This window comes from Mus pahari, chromosome 5 (assembly GCF_900095145.1).
Source record: "Mus pahari chromosome 5, PAHARI_EIJ_v1.1, whole genome shotgun sequence".
Lineage (NCBI taxonomy): Eukaryota > Metazoa > Chordata > Mammalia > Rodentia > Muridae > Mus > Mus pahari.
The window spans coordinates 41558291-41582722 of record NC_034594.1 but is presented as its reverse complement, the minus strand read 5'-3'; the positions used below and the strand labels follow the sequence as shown (position 1 = coordinate 41582722).

At 38.8% G+C, this 24432-nt stretch overlaps 1 protein-coding gene and 1 long non-coding RNA gene across 2 annotated transcripts in view; one reads left to right on the top strand and one right to left on the bottom strand.

Moving 5' to 3' along the window:
• LOC110321616 overlaps positions 1-864 on the top strand; it is a 40882-nt gene extending 40018 nt beyond the window's left edge. Inside the window, exon 3 of the long non-coding RNA XR_002380537.1 lies at positions 163-864. This is a non-coding gene — a long non-coding RNA (uncharacterized LOC110321616). The remainder of the gene's footprint in view (positions 1-162) is intronic.
• Positions 1-24432, bottom strand: part of Pard3b (par-3 family cell polarity regulator beta) — a 976275-nt gene that overhangs the window by 177407 nt on the left and 774436 nt on the right. The window contains exon 19 of the mRNA XM_021197960.2: positions 18794-18904. Within this exon, the coding sequence (XP_021053619.1) occupies positions 18794-18904 (111 nt within the window). The remainder of the gene's footprint in view (positions 1-18793; positions 18905-24432) is intronic.

Here is a 24432-nt window from a genome sequence, read left to right as displayed (position 1 = left end):
AGGTGTGGGGCGGTTAATTGAATTTTCTGCTTGACAGAGAGTAAAGCGGTAAATGCTTTTGGTTTGAATCTCTTGGCTGCAGATCTTTCTAAAATATATTAATCCTTTAACTTGCCTTAATGGAACTCACTGAATAGATTTTTTTTTTCCCACATTGAGGAGCAGATCTTTCTTGAAGGCCGCATTGTGCATCTCCAGCTCTCACCTCATACTACTTGGGATACTGGGAAGTGACAATGGAACTGGAGATCAGCTGAGGACTCCATCCTCTAGATCATTTCCTGAGTGTCCACCATGTGCTTTGCCCTGGGGAACAGATCTTATTCTTTCTTGATTCTTCTCTCTCTCTCTCTCCCCTTTCTGGTGTAATGATTGAAGCAATGATAAATTAACTATATTCCTTGACTTACTATAAGTTTACATCCTGATCAACCTAGCACATGTCAAAACTGCAGTAAGTTGAACGTCTGGTGGTGAATATTCTGAACCTACTGAACATCATAACTTAACAACACAGAGCACTGCAGAGTACTGACTGCTGATGCTGGGGAAGAATAGTCCACTGGGAGCTGTGGCTGGATGTCTACTGCCTTCACAATGCTGTAACACCGAAAAGGCTTAAGTCAAACCATCATCATATGCAATCTGGCTAACTGAGTCCGGATTAATGAAGTCTGGATATAACTGTTAATTAGAAAAAGTTAAGAAAGCATGTGTGGAGGGTGTACACTGTGAAAACACACTCTCTGGTAGACAGTCTAGTTAGGATCCTTAAACCCATGACAATGTGTGAGGCATAATAAGTTGACCGTGGTCACCCTGGTTGGCTTCTTTATTTAATTATAATTAATTATTATTAGAGCTTATTTTGTTTGCTATGTCTTTGATTATGTTCTAACAGCACAATACACATGTAACACATGGGATAATATAATTAGATGACATATAATCAACCTTTCTACCTATATCTACATCTATATTCAGATCTATTCTGAATAGAGCTTTGCAAAGTACTAAAATTATAGTTTACAGGTAAATTACATTCTCGACATGGTTTACAGAAAAAAAATCTTCAGAAATGTATTTTATAATCCACGTTCACTTGCTTGACTCAGATATCTATTATTATTATTTTTTTCCAGGAAGCTTTGCTCTAAGCCTCTCAACTACATCCTGCCAACTTTAGAGAAACCATACAGAAACACTCTGATGGCTTAGAAAATCCCTTAGATTTCAAATAAAAATTTCGCTGAGTCTTACATTGCTCTCTAGTTAGCAGAAATATCATGTATTATTGATGGGATTAAGATCTTAAATTTTAAAAAAAATCTCTTTTAATTTGCTGCACAGTTAAGTTGTACTTTATAATTGAATTTAATGACTTTGTTGCAAGTGCCTAGAAATATTGGATGATAAAGAAGGTCTGCTCTATTGTCCCAGCTATGGTGCTATTTTTATTTTAATTTTATTTATTTTTTTTGTGGCTGCCTTCTCTGTGATCATATAACAGTTTCAAACCCCAATATACATTGCATTGCAGTTTAGCTTTACCATTATGAAATTCTTTGTGATCTACCCTTTCTCTTACCTATGAATGTGAGGAAAAAGCTTACACTTTATTTACCTTACTCTTTACCCCAAATGCCTCGCTGCTCGATTAATGGTTGCCTCAAGAATATATTCCATCACTGTGTTTGAAGTCACAGCAGCAGGTTCTGACACATTTTATTACATTGCATCCACAAGAGAGAAGCAGAAGGCAATGGATGGATACATGTATGCTCAGCTGGCTCTCTCTACTCTTACATAGTCTGCTATGTAGGGAATGGTGCTACTCATAGTGGGCAAGTCTTATCATCTCACTTAAGAGAATCAGCATACCCATCACCCCCAGCCATGCTCAGAGGCCCATCTCCAAGGTGATTCTGGATTTGTCAAGTTGACAATTAACAGTATCATAATTAATTACTGAAGAGTTTAGGCCAAAGATAACTTATAAAAATTGCAAGTGCAACTAACATATGTATATGTTAGTTCTCCCAATGACCAAAAAACCCCTGAATTTTTAAGAATAATTTTATTTATTTCCTTCCTTGTTTCCTTCTTTCCTTCCTCTTTCTCTTCCTCCCACCCTCCCTCCCTCCCTTCGTTTCTTCCTCTTCCCCTTCTCTATCTCTTCCACCTCCCATCCCTCTCTTGTTTTCCATCCTCCCTCTTTCCTTCTAACCATTGGATACTGAAAATTGGGCCTTGTTCCATCACTGAGCTACACTCTCAACTTCAAATCTTTCTTACATGCTTTTAGGAATAAACTGAGAATGATTCACCAGAAATGGCAAAATAAAGATAATCTTGCCTATGAGAAATGCAAAACCAAACAGCAAACAAACAAAAATAAATGAGAAAAGGAAGGGGGTTTTAGGAGACCAAGAGAATACCTAATGGTATCAAAGGTGAATTGTTGGTTAGAAAGAAATGGCTTGCTAGATTGAGATGAACACAGATCCACTGGCGACTCGGTATGAAGCCTCAGGAGCTAGTGAGCTTGCAGAGCCAGCCCTGCATGAATGGCACTTGGAATGGCTCTGCACACAGCAGATTTAGAAACACTCTTGCGGTTCTTTCCAGCTTCTGGCTATTATAAATAAGGCTGCTATGAACATAGTGGAGCATGTTTTCTTATTACCAGTTGGAACATCTTCTGGATATATGCCCAGGAGAGGTATTGCTGGATCCTCCGGTAGTAGTATGTCCAATTTTCTGAGGAACCGCCAGACTGATTTCCAGAGTGGTTTTACAAGCTTGCAGTCCCACCAAAAGTGGAGGAGTGTTCCTTTTTCTCCACATCCTTGCCAGCATCTGCTGTCACCTGAATTTTTGATCTTAGCCATTCTGACTGGTGTGAGGTGGAATCTTAAGGTTGTTTTGATTTGCATTTCCCTGATGATTAAGGACGATGAACATTTTTTCAGGTGTTTCTCAGCCATTTGATATTCCTCAGTTGAGGATTCTTTGTTTAGTTCTGTCCCCCATTTTTTAATGGGGTTATTTGGTTTTCTGGAGTTCGTCTTCTTGAGTTCTTTATATATAATGGATATTAGTCCCCTATCTGATTTAGGATTGGTAAAGTTCCTTTCCCAATCTGTTGGTGGCCTTTTTGTCTTATTGACAGTGTCTTTTGCCTAACAGAAGATTTGCAATTTTATGAGGTCCCATTTGTCAATTCTCAATCTTACAGCACAAGCCTTTACAGTTCTATTCAGGAATTTTTTCCCCTGTGCCCATATCTTCGAGGCTTTTATCCACTTTCTCCTCTATATGTTTCAGTGTCTCTGGTTTTATGTGGAGTTCTTTGATCCACTTAGACTTGACCTTAGTACAAGGAGATAAGAATGTATCAATTCTCATTCTTCTACATGATAACTGCCAGTTGTGCCAGGACCATTTGTTGAAAATGCTATCTTTTTTCCACTGGATGGTTTTAGCTCCCTTGTCAAAGATCAAGTGACCATAGGTGTGTGGGTTCATTTCTGGGTCTTCAATTCTATTCCATTGGTCTACCTGTCTGTCACTATACCAGTACCATGCAGTTTTTAATCACAGTTGCTCTGTAGTACAGTTTTGGGTCAGACATAGTGATTCCCCCAGAGATTCTTCTATCATTGAGAAGAGTTTTTGCTATCCTAGGTTTTTTGTTATTCCAGATGAATTTGCAAATTGCTCTTTCTAACTCATTGAAGCTGCTTGTGGACGTTGTACATCGTGGTGCGGAGCCTAGTGCGCACCACGATGTACAACGTCCACAAGCAGAAAGTACCCAAGGAACTGAAGGGGTCTACATCCCTATAGGTGGAACAACAATATGAACTAACCAGCACCCACAGAGCTTGTGTCTCTAGCTGCATATGTAGCAGAAGATGGTCTAGTCAGCCATCATTGGGAAGAGAGGCCCCTTGGTCTTGCAAACTGTATATGCCCCAGTACAGGGGAACACCAGGGCCAAGAAGGGGGAGTGGGTGGGTAGGGGAGCAGATGGGGAGGGTATAGGGGACTTTGGGGATAGCATTTAAAATGTAAATGAAGTAAATACCTAATAAAAATTGAAAAAAAAAGAAAAAAGAAACACTCTTGCACTACAGCAAAAGGAGAAAGAGGCTGTGATTATCCTCCAAGCAAGGTTTCAGCGCATTGGAGCCAGGCAGGGATCTGTCCTAGGGAAAGTGCAGAGATGCGTGCCATAACCACAGACCACCCCCACACACACACACACACCCCACCTTAGCATCTGAGGACAATCACTCCTGTGACCTCTTTCTCTTCTCAAGCAGACTCTGAGAATAAGTAAGGTCTCAAACAAATAATTAATCAAACCAATAAATAAATGCATGTATGCAGCAAAAATCATTTAGAAAATAAAATTCACCTAGGGTTGGTGATACGCTTTTGGGCTACTTAAACTCTTCCATAAGCATCAATACAAACAGAATAAACAAAACTTGATTCCTAAGCATCCTTTACAATAATTGCACCTCAGCGGGTACTTAACCAATTTTGAAATTCACCCATGCTCCGAATATTACCTTTCTTAGTGTACTGTCTTAAGTATCTGAGCCAGCCTGCTGTACTGACTTCAGAATATCACCAAATTTCCTTCCACACCAGCTGCTCATCTGTCACACTCATGGCCTCAGCATGAACAAATATTCTTACAAGAAAGAAAGACTTTCAGAGTCAAGAGCTCTTCAGACCAAAGTGATGTCCTCAGAATATCATACTAAACTAAAATATAATAACTTCTTAGGATATGCTTGAAACAGTTTTTCACATTCCTTCACTAGGAATTCCTGCTTAGTAGGCAATGTAAAATGAAGATTTAAATATAATCATAGTCATGACTATGATGTTTTATGTTTTCAAATGCTCTGGTAAGGCATAAAATTCACCACGCATGTTTCCCTTACAGTCCCTGTCTGATTCCTATGTGCTAAAACATATTANACAATTCTTTGAGATCTTAAATTTCTGATTGTTCCATAGTATATTTGTTTTTTTTCATTTCACTTTATAAAACATTTTCTTAACTCAGAGAATCTCAAACTTTTTTGAATAAAAACAGCATGCATGCAAATGTCTGAAATTGCCAACTAGGGTCACATGATCACCTTAATTAAGGTTATATGTATTTCTTCTTACTTATTTCATTACATAGTATGAACTGATCATGAATGGCATTGGCCTTTTTTGTTTTCAAAACAAAGTCTTGTTATATGGCCCAGGCTGATGACAAGCCTATGATCTTCCTGCTTCTGCCTCCTAAGAGCTGTAATGGCAGACAAGAAGAGTCTATAGAACCCACTGAGGCATCTATTTTTACTTTGTGTTATGTGCACATTTTAGGCAAGGTGTGGTTTAGCATAAACTCTTGTTTTGTTGGCTCTGAAGTGTGTTTGCTGGAAAGATGAAGAGTTATGTTTTCTCAACATTTAACTACCCACTTCTGTGTGATTTATTTTGTAAAATGATCTTGTTCTTATATTATACATTTCTTTGTCAGACTATGCTTGTCCATCCTTTGAAACTCCTAGGACAAATTTATACTTTTTGGCAATACAACTGATTATTAGGGCTGGAAAAATTATTATATCAATCTTTTAGTTTGCTGTATTGAAAAAATTTGCACAGGTATACAATTAGTTTGTATTTAATACTAACAAAAGTAGTAAACCATAATAATGACACATTTCATTAAAGGTATGTCCTTCTATTTAAAAGGAAGAATATTTAATCATCTGACTATTGCAGATCCTTTTCAATATGCATTTATTACAATATGAAACTCTGAAATTTGTATGTCTAACTCATAAATTATCCATCTTGACTTTATTGCACCCAGTACAGCCAGATCAAAAACATATGAATTACATCATACATTATCATGATGCAGTGGATTTTTTTTTATTAAACAAACTCAGCCCATTAAAATAACTTTAATGGTTGCTCAGCTGAAAACATACACTTTTTTGAAAAGAGGCATGATTTGTTCTGAAAATATCATATATTTATGTGTGTCTCTGAAAATATATAATTATGTGTGTGTGAGAGAGAGAGAGATAGAGAGAGAGAGAGAGAGAGAGAGAGAGAGATTCCACACTTGGAAGTATCTCTGGCTATCCCAGCTTCAATTAGAGATTGCAAAACACCTTAGGTGTCGAGCAAATATCAATTATGTCAGTGGCCTTGGTGTCAGTCTGTATTGGAAACTCGCCATCTCTTACATCTTCCCTGATAGTATTTTTAATTAGTTGTTGATTCTGTCAATAATGGAATTCATTATTATTTTAAATATGATTTGTCTAAGCTAGTTCTCATCAACTCGTCTATTTGCTTTTTAAAACTGGTGCTAGTTGGTGCAAGTTCTAAGCAGAACAAAATGCTTTCAAAAATAGGTGAGATATTTTAGCAATTTATTTTACTACATGGTTACTATGTCCTCACTGATTATTAGTATTTCATGTACTTTTAAAATTACATGATCAACATTAAAATTCTGATATTGTTTTCAACTTTTAAGGCAGCTAGGGCTTGCAATTTGTAGGACATAATAAGGAATAATTTAGACAATAATATTGTCTACCATGTTTGTTCTTGGAGCTCTGTAGTATTGCCTCCCTGAGAGAGCAGCTATCTGTGATGTGGTTACTACACTGCTGTTCCAGTTATTCATGCTTGCTCACTGGTGCCATGAATCCAGAGTGTTTCAGCTCAAAATATACCACAATCCTTCTTTGACAGAGATTAAGCCAAGGACAGTGTTTCTCTTTCTCTTTCTCTTCCATACCATCAAAATCAAAAGCAGTATTTCACTTCAAAATATTGAAATGAATGTTTCTGAAAGAAATATCAACTGGTTGCATCTAAGCAAGTGAAAGAGGATGGGATTGAGAGTCAAATTTAAACAAACAAAACCAACCAAACCGAACAAGTAAAACAACAGAACAGACAAAGCCACAAACATGGCTCTCTGATCCTATGGCTTTTTGCTAGTTTATAAAGTAGATGCACTTCATTCATTTTTCTGGTCTTGTCTTTGAGGATCTAGTTTAGAGGATCCTAATGGACTGGCCACTATGCTTCACTGATTTAATGACCTACTACCAACTACAAAAGAACTTGCATTTCTTGACATTTCATAGCCTCTGCAAAGTCTTACTTCCCTAAACTAGATGGCTTTATCTATCATTTGTTCAGCCTATTCTATATCTGAGCTCCTTATAATCAATCAATCACTTGAAAAAAATTAAACTTAGAGTTTTATGGTTTTATATCTCCATCCATCCATCCATCCATCCATCCATCCATCCATCCATCCATCAGTTAAAAACTATTTAACAACAACAACTATGAAATATAGCATATTGAATAGTGACAGAATTAAAAGAATGGCTAAGGTAAGGTCCTAACCCCAGGGCAACTGAAATCTAGTGATAAATAAGGTATACTTGAGATTACAAACATGCATAGAAAAGGCAATATTGATAATAACAATGTGTGCCAACTGAGTGCAAATCTGAAGCACAGTTCTAAGTGCTTTATCATATGAATTGTATAGGAACTCTAAAGATCAATAGTGCTCTGATGATTAGATGCCACCCTAAATGAATCTCCCGAAATGGATGCTCAATGAGCCATGAGCTTGCCTCGGATGACAATGAGCGCCAGTATCTGATAGTTGGGTTCTAAGCCTGCCTCTTCCCTACACCAACTACAAGCTTACACATATTTTTCTGAAACTTTTTCATCCTTTGTTTGTTCCTTCAGGAAGGATGGGAGGGGGTAAGGGAGAGAGAGAGAGGGAAGAAGGAGGAGAGAGGAAAGAAGGAGGGAGGGAGGGAGGATTTAGCTTTCTTGGGGTAATAAAATATCAAGAAGCATAAGCTTATATGGTTCAGAAATAGAAATTTTGATTATAAAGTCAGGATGCTGTACAGGCACATTAAGCCAACATGATTGGGCTGCTTCACTAGGCAGACATTGAAAGTTTCTGCGGAAGGAGTGATTTTGGTCACTCATAGTAACAGGTGGAGCATCTCTAACATAAAATCCAAAGTGTTCTCAAATCCAAACTGTTTTTGTAGACTCACATGATGTTCATAACTCTTAAATTTTGGAACATTTCATATTTGCAGACTAGGAATGCTTAACTGGCAATGTCTGTGTGAATAGTCCAAAACCCAGAGAACTCCAGCATCTGTAACACATCTGGATCCAAATATTTCAGCTAAGGGACACTCAACTGTTATTGTGGACCCAGACACCTTAATCCATATCTTTGCCTTAAGATATTATGATTTGGGGCTCAGTGGTTGAGAACACTGAATGCTCTTCCAGAGGACCAGGGTTTAATTCCCAGCACTATGTGACATCTCAAGGCCATCTGTAACTCAAGTTACAGAGGACCTGGTGCCTTGTGGGCATGGATGTACTTGGTGCACTGGCATCCACTCAGGCAAACACTCATACACATTGGGGAGAAATACTTTTAAAAAGCCATGACTTGACAAATAATTATGTAGTTGTTAAGTTCCTCCAGGAACATGCATACATGGCACATGCATACATAAAATGTTTTTCTAAACAACCCACTGTTATTACTGTTGCTGTTCCTTAAAAGTGACCTGTCAGTGAAGTAACCCTTTAGACCATAGCTCAAAGGACTCTATCTTCCTCGGGTTTTCAGATGCCATAGGCACCAAGCAGAGCACAAAAGGAATTTTTGAGTCTGGAAGAGAGTCAGATTATTATTATTATTTTTAAAAAATGTTCTGAAGCCACATTAAATGCATGGTAAAATTGTAGAGGGCAAAGCCAGATGGGTGAGAGAGAATGGAAGGGGGGTACGCTATCCTCCGTTTCCACCAAAGACTAGTTCCAAAATGTTAGCAGACCAGAGTAAACCAGTGCTTCTTAATGCAACACATATAAGAGAAATGCAAATGTGAGGGTTGTACGGGCTTAATGGCTGTGGTTACAAGTGATTCCTGCAGCTACACACCCTGTGAACTTGGAGGAGCTGGCAGTAACTCCCACCATTTGTGTCCACACTGCCAAGCTCTGGCTGCCGACCATACTCCCTTGCTACTGTGCTGCCGCCCCTATGCCAAGCTCACTACAACCGGTGATCAATAAGAAATGAGGTGATGCTTCTTGAATGGAAGTATCTGGCATCACTCCCAGCTGGGCGAAGTCTGCACTCAAGTTGGCCTTCTTCATTGTAACAGGATCCAATTCAGTAACTTTCACAGATGGTGAGGCTCAGAGCATTCCAGGCTCCAAAGGCTACTGAGTGGGTAAGTGGGAGCTTTAATTCCCAAAGCAGGTCGGGAAATGACACCGAGCGCCCAGAGTGAACCAGGTGCTTGCTTCATAAACACCACTTTTCATTTTCCTGACAATCAGAGAGACAGATTTCTCACTTACCAGATGAGAATCTTAAAGACCGTGGCAGTTTGGTAGTATGGCAGTGTGTATATACTGAGTCAGTCTATCACCAATGCCCCACCCACCACTTGTGGGCCTCATAATCTTTCCATTTGGCCATATGTGTCCTCTAGGCCATAGGTAGGTTGATTTGGTTAGAAATGTGGCTATAATAAAAAAAAAATCACTTGTGAAAAGCTTTCAAAACATATGGTCTCAGGTTCAACTGCAGAGGTCTTAAGTATCTGGAGTATATGTCTGCCTATATCGGTATATGTATACTATATATTTATCTAACAGGGTTTTAAATATTTAGAGTATATTTCTCCTATATTGAACATCTATATATTATCTATGTATTTTCCATATGGCTTCTTGACCTTGGTACAACTGACAATCTGGGCTGGATAATTACTTTTGTTGAAGAGGGTTGCCCCCTGCCCCCATGTTGTAGGATGTTGAGAAGTGTCCTTGCTTTCTGCTTCATAAATTCCAACAGCACCTGTCCAAACTCTGACAACTTGAAGTATTATGACACCTTGAAGGTAAAAACATCCCAAGTGGAGGGCACCCAGAGATGTTCAGTTTCTTAAGAAATATGGGAAAACATTATCCACATTGTCTTACTATACTTTCAGGCCTTGGTCATAGTTTCTAGATAAAGGATGTGCTGACGGGGTGCGAGGAGGCAGGTTCTAGGAGACAATAAGGTGAACAGTTGAACAACTAGGCAAGTTTGCCAATGGTGCAGACATTACCTGACCTTGCTTTACAGAGTGAATGTGCTGTCATAGAGGCTTTCCAAAGCAGGATACAATATAAAATGTGTCCAAATAAGAAAAGATGTCGAGACAGCATTCTAGAATGTTCTTTGATCTCTAAAAAAAATTTGATAATCTGCATATTTAGAGTACTTTTAGTAAGTTTACTACCACAGTTCCAAATAGATCTACATTAAATGTTCTGGAATCACTAGCCTTTTACTTATTTCTGAATTTTTGGAAAAAAAAATTCTTCTAAAGCTCTTAGCAATTAAAAAGCATTTTCCCCAAGTAAAATATTTGTTATTACCATTTCATATCATGGTAAGAAGTTAGGGGGGGGATATGAATACATTCCTAAAAGTGGTTTATTCTCTACCGTAAAAATATAACATTGGATCCTTAGATGTAAATTCTAGTATTTAAATGGCTTTCTAACAGTTATACTCCTCAAAGTTTTCACAGAAAATGTTCTATTGCTAGACACAATCTATACTAAAATATAACTCTCTATTGACATAACATTTAGTGAGTTACTAGTTTTCTGATAATAGCAAATATATTTTATTTTATATGTATATATTAAAACCAGTGTTCTGTATCAACTGAACCTTTTCCCATTTAAAAAATTAGATCATATATTCTAAACATTTCTGAGAACCACTCTGAATAGTTTAGAGCCTTCCTTAGAATAGATTCCAACAGTGCTACGATCGCATATACTAATGTGCTATGCTACTTCAGGGTATATTCATACAGAAGTACTCTTTTAAAACAAGGCTCAAGAGGTATGCTTTATAGATGCTTCCCTAAATGACTGTTGGAAAGCGTGCCAGTCCAGTGATTCATTCTATGTATTAATCCAGCTCAGCTGACAAGTGGTTGCTAATACAGCACTTCTAACATTGATTCAAACTCCATAAAAGGATTTTGGCTCATAAAAAATGCTGGCGTGGCAAGTGGATGTAGGTGTGCCCATCACTTGTCTATAAGAATACTGTAATGCGCCAAGTTTTGTTGGTGACCATCAGCATTTCTAAGAAGATATGTATTACAGTCATAAGATGAAAGTACAGGTATTAACCCACCCACAGCACTCCTGGGTCTTACACTTTGCCCCTGTAAATGGGGGGCAATCCTGAGAGACTGCCATTGAATAAAGGGTGATCATGAGTTGTGCCCATGTCTCCATCGTCTGTGTGTTGCCTCCGTTTTCACTCTCTTACCTCTACCATAGCCCAACTGTAATCAATGCCATACAACACAGCCGCTTCCCAGTTACTGCAGACGCTTAGTACTATGAAAACCAGCAACTTGATCACTTCCTCCTGTCAGCGTAAAAGGAGAACATGACTTTGTCCTGAGAAACGCTATCTAGTATGTTTTTCACAACTTCTACAGAGTGGGAGGATCCAATAAGAATCTACAAGTAATTAACCAGGTCTTTTCTAGCCAACCAAAGTCCCATTCAAATACATTAAAAAAAAAAAAACAAAAAAAAAAACAGAATTCTAAAGGAGTCATAAATTGGGGTATTTTGAAAAACTGGGATCTAATCCAGTCCATGATCTGATCAGGGTTCAGTGGTAATAATAAATTGGGACTATTAAAACTGGGAATCATTCCAACATTTTATTTTGCCCAAACCACGGGACCCAGCAAATTCTACTGCAAAAGACAGGGGTATTCATTGACAAGTCAAACCATGCTGAATTAATCATTTGTATGTAACCATGCCAAAACATGGGTGTTTTCAACAGTTTAAATTGTGCCAAAGATTAAGTTCAGTAAATAATTAATTATCAAGAGTCACTTGGCAAATTAAAGAAATCAACCTTCTGGTTTCTTTAATAAAACATCTACTCCTTTTTAGAGTAAAATAGTGGCAAAACCCTGTCAATTCATTTGTTGCTCTATGTGGGATTCAGAGTGGAGTCAGTATGTGAGTTACAGCTAAAATATTAATTTACAATGTACTACCTTCTCAGTCTATAATGTTCATCTATCTTCTTTTTACAAAAAAATCATGAACAAATGTTGGAATAACTGTACTCTTATTCTGGTTTTCATTTCAATTTCCAGTAACATAAAAGTCCCCCATAATTAAATCAAATACGAAGAGGTTGGGAATAGATTTTCACCCACTTGAATTCTCAAACTATAAAATGGTTTCTGAATGTTTTTCTATCTCTCAGATACATTTCGTTTATGTGGGGAATTTGCAGCTGCATAATTAAATCTTGGTTTGCCAAATATCAAAAACACATGTATTGATTCAAACTAAGGGAAGACAAGCAGCCCAGCCGATAAGGTGAGGGAGAAGCCTCTGCAGTTCTTGGAAGGCATACTGAAATGAAAGAAAACCAAGAATCTTGAATCCAGACACCGAGACCGATTAATTTTCCTCAATCTTAGCTTCACCCTCACTGGCATTCTGTCTAGGTCTGTGGCTGAGAATGAGCCGCATATGTTTCCAGGCTTCTCAGTGCTGAAGCTGGACACACTGTGGTCCCCCAGTGTCTTCAGTTATACACTCAGGTTTTGATACGATCCAAACATGTGATTTTTCATTAATGTGACAAATGGCCTCCCTGCGAAGCAAACCTTGACTGGTATCCATGGGATGGAAGGTCTTGGAATAACTAAATTTCATGTTATTAATTTTTTTTTGTTCTAGTTTCAGTAAGAGGTTGCACTTAGTGAATTTTCATTTCTGGGTCAATAATATGGGACTTTAATGGAAATCAGTCTTTGGTGTCAAAGGAGATATGTTAGTCAATATAATAATCCTAAGTAAAAGGGGAATGGCATGTCTAGGGGGTGTCTTTTTCTCTAGCCTTTCTTTACCTATCTTGAGAAGGTACTAAGAAGACAAGTATTTAACTACATTACAGGCCTAAGACTTTTTATTTTTTAAATCATACTTTAGAAAAGATTACAAGCTTAGTTCTTAGAATTAAACAACTAAAACTAATGACATGTTAAAACAATCTTGCTGTCAGCTCATGATACTAATTTACATAATCTGAATGTGTGGGAAATGCTAATTTAATTTAGCCAGGACAAATAATCTTTGCATATTATATTGAGTTCATCATCTAGCAGTGAATAAAGACCTTTGAAACTAATGTTTTATTATGGCCCATGTCACTGAAGCATGAACAAAAATGATGAGTTTATTTAATGCAGGGTTTCATTGCCATGGACCGTTTGACTTGGGTCAAAAGGGGACACATCATAAACTCAGGAAATCGAATAGGGGATGAGAAAATCCCACTACACAATCATGAGTGAGAAACTTGGCCTTGCATACCCCAAGAAGAGTGTTATATACACTACATGAGTCAGTACTTTGGCAAGTCCAGGAGAGCTTGCTCTAGAAGTTCAGTGTGAATTCTTCTGTACTTGGATATTTCTCAGAGTCTAACATCTGGAAGATACCCTAGAGACCATATAAAGAAAATGTAGCATTAATGATCCTTGCAATTATTTTAGTCGGTATATGTCTTGGTGTATTTCATTTGTAAGAACTGATATTTTATTTATTTGAATATGTGTGCATATAATTAAGACATGGAAGGAATACATCAGTGATTGAGGTTAATAAAATTCTAATATTTACTTGATGAACTAATCTTTTCTAAATCTAGTCATTGGCTTCTTATTAGACATTTCAAGTGTCAACAAACTCACTGTTTCATAGTGCATTCTAATATTTAGGGTACTTCATTTTATTAAGCTGAAGAACGCCTCCCTTAAGATAATGCTCTACTAGTATCTTGAAGTAGATAAATAACAGGTTAACAAATAGATGAAGTAGAATAGGATGCAAATGGTGTTGTAAATAAATACATCCTCTCGTATCTGAAGCTAGCTAAAGTCCAAGCTCTGCCTCTCCAGGCCCTTCAGTGCTTTTCAGAAATGCAGACTTCAGTGTAGAGGGTCCCATTCTCTATGTGAGACAAAGTTTCAGGCTATACCAGGTGTGATGTGAGCCATGTGAAATAGGAATTATTGTTTCTTCATTTTGTACATGAACTTCCAGTAACGCAGCCCAGAATGGATTAAGTTTTGGCAGGCACATCCCCATGTTGTCTCATGCTACACTTACCCTCAACTAAAACCATCAGGCAAAAATTTCATATATTCGGTATTAAGTCAAACCTTCCACATCCTGTGTTTGTACAGCTCATTCCTGGGCCTGAATGTAAGACTTTACATTTATTCCTATTAACTTCTTTATGTTTGATTCCCCTCATTGTTCCAGATGCCTCTGCCAGCACACACTTGTCAGCCTCTTCAATACTTGGCACTCATGGCTAATCAGCAGGCCACCATCACTAATGTTAGTACTCAGCAGGACAGCATTAAAATAAGTGTTCAAGGAAAACCATTCTTGCATGCTTATATAGATGCAATGTTCACTGGTAATGTTTAGGCACAATTTCTCAAAAACCAATAATCCTTCTAGAGTTACGTCATCTGGCAAACTGAGTCTTTCTCTGCATTATCCACAGGATACTATGAGATAATATAACTAATTACTGATATTTGGGAAGTTTCTCTTACACTTCGTAAATTCCTGTGATTAGAAAGGGTCTCAACCCTGCACTATTGACATTTGGATTGAATAATTTATTCTTACAGAGGAAGAAAGTCTTGTAGATTGTAGGATGGTTAGAGATTTCTACCCGGTAAAAGGCAGCAAAAGCTAGTTCTCTACCATCTTTTGTACTAATGACAATTAGAAATGTCTCTACACATACAAAACTTCCTCCTCTTCTCATTGACAGCATTGCAGACTCTGTGTTTCTATGAGCAATTCTACCTATTATACAGCTTTGTTAACATTTTCATGGTGTAGCTAGTTCTAGGTAAAGTTTCACATACAGCACTAATCACTCCTTTAACAGGAATTATATTGTGCCTCATCTACAAAAATATATGAATAACAATAAAAATAATATGATCAATACGTGGAAGGGAATCATATCATCCTAAAGTTTAGAACCAGGGTTAGATTAATACTAGGACAAAGATATTGAAGATTCCACAAGATTTGTGTGATTTAAGAGGTAATCTATAAGGACTTTGTACCTAATGATACTAATCAAGGTACCGTCTGGAACAGTAAAAAATACTTAGGCAGATAACCATTCAAAAATGGAAGACAAGTAATATAAGTATGCTAATCACACAAAGTAGTCAGCAGTGATCAGGATGACATGTGTTAAAAATATAAATGGCACGGGGAAGTATTGGAAGATGGTGATGTGAGACCAGAACTATGTTATCTCGGCAGCATGGATATCAAGTTTCCAAAGGATAGGTAGGTATAGAAAACAGATTACAAAACTACTAATAATGGCCATGGGATTGGTACAGAATTATGTATTTAATATTTCCCAAGATGTTTTTCATGAGTTTATGATTTTTCCCTACCCCTGTGGTACAGGGCGATAATTCTAGAGCAGTGGTTTTCAACCTGTGGGTCATGACCCTTTGGAGGATTGATGGACTCTTACACAGGGGTCCCCTAGGACAGAATTAGTAAACAATAAGATAGTTTGACTCATTTCAAGGAAACAAGTTTTGAAAGCAGATATTATTATTCATAATAGTATCACAATTCCAGTCATGAAGTAGCAATGAAATAATTTAATGGTTATGGATCACCACAACATAAGGACTGGATTAAAGGGCTGTAGCATTAGGAAAGTTGAGAACCATAGCTCTAGAGCCTCTGACTCATCCTGGGCTGGGTGCGCTGAGAAGGACTCTTCACATGTCCATGGAAGAGTACCTCAGCTAGGCAGGATGCTTCAGAGAGGGCTCCTGAAGAAACGTGATGGTATCTGTAGTCTGGACCACTTGGCCTTAATAGGGAAACTGTCTGCGCATGATATTTCATAAACTAAGAAGGCCTGATGTTCTAACTGCATCCTATTCCTCCATGACAGTGTTTCTCAGGGCTGAGGAAGCTGGAGAGTCACCTCAGATTTATCTGTTCAATGTTAAACAATGATCCCTGGATGGCAGCTCCCAAGATTTGATTCTTCAGAATGGGGTGGGGCTCAGGGATCTTCAGTTTTAGCAAATCCTTCTAGTGATTCAGTAGGACACAGGTGACACACAGGCTGTATTTCATGGTTTAAACCACATATTATTTTTTCCTGTCTGCATTTTTTGGTAATATCTTTTTGGTTGTACAGTGAAGGAAGTTGATTTAGACTTTCATTAGTGTGTTAGTAAACCAACTTCTCAAAAAAATCCATTTTTAAAAGTAATTTATAATATTGGTGTACCCATTTCAAAGAACTAATGGCCAAACTAGCGCACAAAATTCCTGAAAACTTCAAAATTGGTTCTGATAAGCGGCTATTTCCAATGCTGTATACTATGTACTTTATTTAATGGCTTTAAATGGTTTGAAAATGGCTAGTGGAAAACCACTACATGCACAAGAACTATGACAGAATTAATATGCAACAAGATAGCTTGACTCATTTCAAGGAAATAAATTTTGATTATATCAAGCAAAAGGGACAATAATAACATTTATCAATATTTTTTATTTTTATTTTTCCTCCATGGCCACTCTCCATAATGAATGGCAAACTTGCTGAGATCCATGAGAGCTATAAATTGGTTCCCTATGGATGATGGACAGCCAAAAAATCCAGTACTCCAGGGTTGGGAACAACACTACACGGTCAGCCTCGACCTCCACCCTCTGTGGTCCTCAATCTGTGAGTGTTGAAATGCCTGGCCATTAATTCTATAACACCCAACCCTAAAATCAGTTCTTTCACCTTCTTCTTCAGCACCTGATTGAGACATGGTTATCTGTAGGAAACCCATATTGGATCTGTTTTATGTGTTCATGTGTGCAGGGTAGCTTAAGTGCAGGCTAATAGTACAGCCCTTTCAATATTTTCACCAGACATATTTTAAGAATATTGGACCTGAAGCCTGTATAGTCAGCTGAGGCAAATTTACAGCTTTGCTTTTAACAACGAAACTCCCGCAGGCACCTGCTTCCTAAAGGCAAAACCAGAAAGGAAATGAACTCTTGCTTAAAGGCAGCCCACCTTATTTTATGAGTTATCAATTTTCTAGCTGGCACACAGTCCACTCGCTACTGGGAGATTTTACCCCTGTCTCGAGCAAGCAATGAACTGCAAAAAATGTCCAGTCTGCATTCTTGAAAACAGCTCAGATTCCCAAAGATGAGGCATGGGGGCAGTCTCAATAAATGAAGTCAGGGGACCTGCAAAGGTCTATGATGCAGGCTTATAGTGCAGATGTCTGTGCCAGTGCATGCATTAAAGTCTGTGCTGGAATTACATTTACATCTCAGGATTTCTGCATCCTGGCCTGTGATGGGGTGACCCGTCTTGTCTTTAGGGGAGCTCTGTCAGGTGAATCATCAACATCAATGTAACATTTGATTTCCTTTTAACTGTTCTGGTGACCCTGGAAGCAGAGCTTATCAACTTCCCAGAAGTGAGAAAGAACTAAATAGTATCTCTCCTCTTATTGTAAAGTCAGCCTTCTCCATCAATATTGTGTGCAGGATGGGGTAAAAGGTTAACCAGAGATATTTTAGACTGCTGTGCTCTAGAAAACACAATGAATAGATGTGTTTTTCTTAGTGCATATGCTACAGTGAAAGATATAAGACTGGACACTAAAACAAACACACAAAACCCAGGAGGATAAACTTAGCCAATAACAAGTGAAAAACTAGATATATTTTACTTCCCCTGAGAAAACACAAATACATAAAGTTAGATCCAGCCCTGTCTCGTCTTAGTCTTTCTCTGAGCTTCAGTTTGTTCAGGAGGTAAAGAATTTTCAGGAGACATAGGAGTATTCAATTGCATGTTTTAAAATCGGACATTTTTCCATCTATGTGGGGGGAGTGCCAGAGTGAACATCAAAGATGTATGAAGGACCACTCTAGTCCAGATGGAACACAATGCTCCTCCAGCAGGAGCGTTCGGCCTCATGAACCGCCATTACCGGCCGTCTATGAAACTGGCCCTTCTGCAGATGGGCAGCATGTTTTCAGCTGATAGCCTAATAAAAGACAGTAGCTTTTGAAAAATGGAGGACAGGGGGACATGCACTCAAATTACATGACCAAATGGAGTTAGTGGAATATAATTAGGAAAGGCATGTAGCAGGCTGTCAAAAATGAGGAACAGACTAGGGGAACTTGAGAGTTCTAAACATCAATATAAAAATGACCTTTGGATTAGCAGGGGGGAAAAAAAATCATTCTTTAAGCCATGGGAAAATATGCACCGAAGGAGTCAGAACTGGGAGAGACATAGAATGGGACTATAGGTTCTGACAAGAGGAAGATTCTGCTATGATTTCTTCTTAGAAATATGATAAAGGTTCCCCGGCAAGGTGGGTTGCTTTGTCAGGGAGGCCCCAGTTCTCCGGTATGCTTCTTAAATTAAAATCCCTCCAGTTGATTATTGGAAGTTGGTAACTTAAACACAGATTCCAAGGTCTGTAAAGGGAGGGCTCTGAGTTTTCCTTACCTCTCTCTTTCTTCTTTCATTCTTTCCAGCTCTTCTTCCTCCGGGTGCCCAGACTTCTGTGTACCTTTCTGTTCAGACTTCCCGATCTTATCATCTTTCTTCTTTCCGAATCTAGAAGGCAAGGACAAAGTTCACAACCTACACGTTTTCTTTGGCAAATGTAAGATATAGATGACATGTGCTCAGCCTTCTGTAATTCTTTATTTCTAAAGAACACAAGAACACTGGCATAAATCACAAGTAAAATAAGATTACAAAAGCAGGAAAATAACACAGTTGCTGAATCTTTTTTCTCTCCTTTCTTTCATCTTTTCATTTACATGCTCATTTTGTATCAGGTATAACATTATGCGATTAAAAGTGAATAATTTTGACTATTAATTCAATGAAGAATTTAAAAAACAGAATGATTATTATTCATTTGTAACTAAAAACTGAACAATTTTCTAATGAGACCCTCTGGAACTACAGTCCATTGCCACACTTTAAGGTAAAACACATGAGATAACGTAATTACAGGTAACAAAGGACCTTACTGAAGTCTCATTTTAATGTGTTCCTTTGACTCAAAAGCTCCAAGGGAAATGGGGCAGGGTGGTGGGTGTTTCTGACACACAAATCCCACTGGTTCTGTCCAGGGTTGGGATCAGAACTTGTCTACACTGTGTGCTATTCTCTTTCTTCCAGGTCACATTTATCCTACAATACAGCCCCCAATTCCCAAATTGCTCTAGGTTAGCGTGCTTAGCACATCTGTTCCATCTGTAGCTAAATGTACATAGCAGCAACCATGGTACATTACCAGAGCATCACATTTCCTCAGCATGTGTAGAAAAATGAAACCAGCACACTTGAAATGAAATAAGGCTGTGGCTGTGGCTGAACTATTACTGGACCCATCCCGACCTTAATGTGACAGGTGACATGAATGAAATGATCAAGAGGAATCTCTCCACGATGCACATAGGTTCTTCATAAACCTTTAAGTATTTATTCCCCCTTTTATTAAACAGTAGCAAATTTTAACCATTTATGTTAGCTCCCATATTATATGTCTGTCTGCTTGTCCATCTGTCTATCCATCTGTCCATGTATACATCCATCCAACCATCCATCTATCCATCCATCTAGCTACCTATTTACAACTTGGGGATTCTTACAAATTAGTTGTGCCTGGGTTATCTTTTGTTCCCTTCCCTCCTGATACACACACAAAGAGATCCTGACAGAATTTCTTTATGTGAAGATGTGACATAAAATTTGAAGGTGGCCTTATATTCTCTCTGACTAGAATATTAAATTTTTAAAAATTCACAAAATGAGCTCTTGTTTAAGTCTTCTTTGGAATTCCTCTTGGACTGTGTTTCAGTCATGGAAGATGTTGTTAACAAAGAGTAACAGAACATCACACCTGCAAGGCTCATGGCTCAGGTTAGTAAGCCTGCTGCTAGCATGGGATAGTCTGCAGAAATGTCAACTAGTCTTGGTTCTTCTCCCCACTTTTCAGCTTACAGGTTTAGTTAACCAGTCTTTTCTCACAAACTCCCCTTACCCATCATCATCTACTATTATATTTTTCTTACCATGTTCAGTTCTTCCTGGAACTTTGGTCAATTGTCAGCTTCAATTAGTTAGCTCTAAGGTCTTACACACACACAGACACACACACAGACACACACACACACACAGACACACACACACACTTTTGTACTTTATACAATGTATTTTGATCATATTTACTCCCAACTGCCCCCTCTAATATTTTCCAGATCCCCTACATCCCTATCAGTGAGCTTCATGTTCTCTCTCTCTCTCTCTCTCTCTCTCTCTCTCTCTCTCTCTCTCTCTCTCTGTTGCAGGATATTTAATTACACTGTGAACCTTGATATTGTGTTATTTGCTGAAAAAAAGAAAGAAAGAAACAATCCTGTTTATAGTTGTGGTGTGGCTCAGCCCTTAGCAGATACCTTTAATCAGAAAAAGTGAAGACAAAGTTAGTTTGTAAAAGGAAGCATGCATGTTTGAAAGTGATGTCTAGTTGAGTGGCAGACAAAGAGACAAATCAGAGAAAGAGACGACAAAGTAGGATACGTCTAACTCTCAAGAGAAGAGAGAGGAAAAGGAAGCTGCATAGAGGCAGTGCAGAGCAGAGGAGGAGGAGGCGGTTTTACAGAGACATGTCTCAGAGAAGACAAGCTAGACACAGGTGAACACAGAACAGACCAGAGAATGAGAAGGAGTCAGAAGATTCGTATACGAGGCCAAGCAGAGCCATTCAGTAAGAAACTGAGAGAAGCTAGATTGAATCAGGCAGCTTGGAGAGGAGTTTGAGCCAGAACAGCTGAGTTGAATCAGTCAGCCAGAGATCAGAAAGAACTGGAAGGAGTGAATTATTGAGCAGTTAAGTCTCAGAGACTAACAACATTCTAGGCCTAGATAAGATTGTATAGAGGCTAGACGCTTCCAGGACTAGCATTAGGTTAGCAGACAGAGCGGTAAGCCTCAGAGACAACAATCACTCAGGAGAATAAAAATTACTCTTTCACATTTACTTGTTTTAAGTCCTTGATACTAATTTGTGCTTTTCATGTATTAATAGGTGGCAATCCAACCAGGAGCCACACTCTTCCAGAAAACTGTCTCTCCCCTAGAAACCATCAACTGTCCATAGATTCAGGTCCTCAGGTAGGGGTGCAGGCTTACAGACCCCTGTCCCTTCACACTAGAATATTGCCTGTCTTGATTTTGTTCAGGTCTTATGTAAGCAACCACAGATGTTGTCAGTGCGTGAGCTCAGTGGTCCAGTTATTCTCAGAAGGTGCTGTCTCATTCCAGTCCTGCCCAGCTTGTGGCTCCTACAGTTATTCTGCCTCCTCTCCCACAGTGTTCCCTGACCTTATGCAGGTGGTATGAGATAGATGTCCCATTTGTGGTTCAGTGCTCCACTGACTTATTCTCTACATTTTCATCCCTCCTCTATTTTCCTATTCTGTTCCATTTCTCAATTCATTCCTGTTCTTCACTGAAGGTATGACCTGGTATCATTTTATAGAAGGAACTAGGAAACAACCCCAAAAATGCAGACAAAAATATAAGAACGTCAACTTTCAAATGTAATTCAGATTTGCTGATATATTCAGGACCCCACTGTAACCTACAGAGCAGGAGACATCTAAATAAGATTTCTGTGAATAGATTCTGTAGCTTTCTAGACAGTATTCAGAAGAGGCTAAGGGATCATTTTTACTCTAAATGAATTCACAGGAGAAGTCAGTATCTTCGTACATCACGTAGATAAAGAATCCTTCTGTCGAGATGCTATTGAATATAATAACATTTGGACAGAAAAATTCAAAGCTTTGGGGAGCTGGGGTAGAAAAGATGCCTTAGCAAGTCAATGAGAGCTGAATGTTGCCAAAACTATAAGCTTGCTCCCCTCCACCCACATCCTGTATTTTATTAAAAATTTGGAGGTTTCACATTTTCTGAGATAAAAGCAGCCTTGTGTTTGAAGGGTAAAAGTAGCCTAGTCCCTGTTTACCTTCATGATTCTCAACGTACCCCAGGCATAGTTTTTCTTTGGTATCTAAACTATTTCACTCAACCGACAGTTCCTAACAGACTGCTTGGTTCCCACCACAACAAAGTATGTTTTACTGTTAGTTTTAACTTCTGCAGAGTATTTTCTTTTCTTTTCTCTTTTATCAAGAACTGCCCATTAAGCCAGCCAGTTTTCCACAACTATTACAAATATTTTATTCAAAGTCCATTCTCTTTACGTTTTCTACCCAAGGTGAAAGGTAGACATAGCTACAACAATCCTCTCACTAGAGTGAAGGTTTATAGATCATCTGATTCACAGGGTGGATCGGATGGGTGGTTTGGGGACAGAATTAGGGAATAATGGTACGAAGAAGGGCATCACCTTGTCTAAATGAAGAAACCAAAACTCACAAAGCGAGCTGCATTTTACCTACGCTGATTTCTCGGCCCAGCTCTGCAGTCACGTGACTCCCTCTGCAGTGGCAGAGCGAGCAGCAGGCCTTGAGCCACGAGGAGGAAAGCATCAATTTGCTATTTCCTTTCCACAGCATCCCTGTGGGAGGCCATTTCACAGCATCTTATCCAGGACACAGAAAGAAGAGTTTGTGATGCTCATCTCCCCTTTAGCTATTTTGTGAGAACGGTCACGGGGTTCTGGACTGGCTGGGATCACTGCTTTGCATGGTGGAGGTTTGGAAAAGACTTTGCATTCCCAGCTTCTCTATCTGTTGCCTTAGAAATCTGAGAGTTGGCCATTGTGGGCCAGGTGCCTCAAGGAAACTGCTTATATGTTAGCCTGGCTTTGTAGAAAAGACTCTTGGCTGAAAAATTCTGAGCACACATATGGTTTCGATCAATAAAATTTTATTTTCCGTGTACCCAGGTAGTCTGTTTAAAGAATCCCATGATGGATCATTTTGTAAAGTGGAAAAATCACCTTTCAACATATTCTTTGTGCAAATTTACATTTTCATGAATAAGTTTGCTTCAAACAACTGACCCTGCTCGTTTCTTTAGAGGTTACACGGAACAGCTTTGTGAGAAACTTCAGTCGCTCCCTCCCTTACTTTCTTTTCCTTTTTTCTTTTCTTTTCTATCTCTTTCTTTCTTCCTTTCTTCCTCTTTTTTCTTCCCTCTCCCTTTTCTACATTCCTTCCTTTCACTTATTCCTGTAAAATATTTATTACGCACCTACTATGTGTGTGATACTCTTATAAACATATGATATAGGTTCATATCAGTCTATGATACAAAACTACTCACTGACCACATGGAGATGGCCTCCTAAGACAGAGGGCTTTCCTAAATCAAGCTTAAGTGGACAATCTCAAGCTGTGAAGGGTGTTAGAGAGGATGTTAGGAGAGATGCTGATAGGGACTTGATCAGCTAGAGCATGCTCAGGTGCAGAAATGCTATTTTCTGAGACAATACATTTAGGAGGTTTAGTAAGCAGAATAGAAGGAAAGTCTTGGATGTAGCACACACAGAGACTGTGAGGCAGGTCCTTTCTGGTCAGGAAAAAGGGTGGCTGGAGCTGAGACTCACTCTCATGGGATGTGGGTAGAAGAGCAATGGCTGAAGACAGGAGCCTGGAGTGGAGTCCAGGAGCCAGGGGAGGGCAATCTTTAGTAACAAGGGGCACGTGCACTGGTGAGAAAAACGATGGATTGGAAGAGGTGGTGGAGGAGATACAGAGGACCTGCCACACCCTTTTGACCGATCTGTGAGGGGTATCTTCACGACCATCCTGGGTGATGAAGTAAGAAGCAGCAAGGCAACAGCAGAGCAGGCACAGGAGTTAGGCTGCTCTGGGGTGACGGCGGGAGTCACGGTGGCGCGTGGCTTGGCTAGAGAAGTGGACGCTGAGAGATGACAGCGACTTGGAACTGTCAAGGCAATGGAGAGGGAGTGGAAGTTCAGGTTTAAAGTGCATTTATTTCCTCTATATTTATTTTTAAAATCTAGTGCATGCCTGCACATAATGATATGTAGGGTGTACATGCATAATGTGCATGCAAACGTCAAAGGACAGTGTGTGGGAGCTGCGTCTCTCTTTGTACCATACAGGATCTGGGGATTAAACTCAAGGCATCAG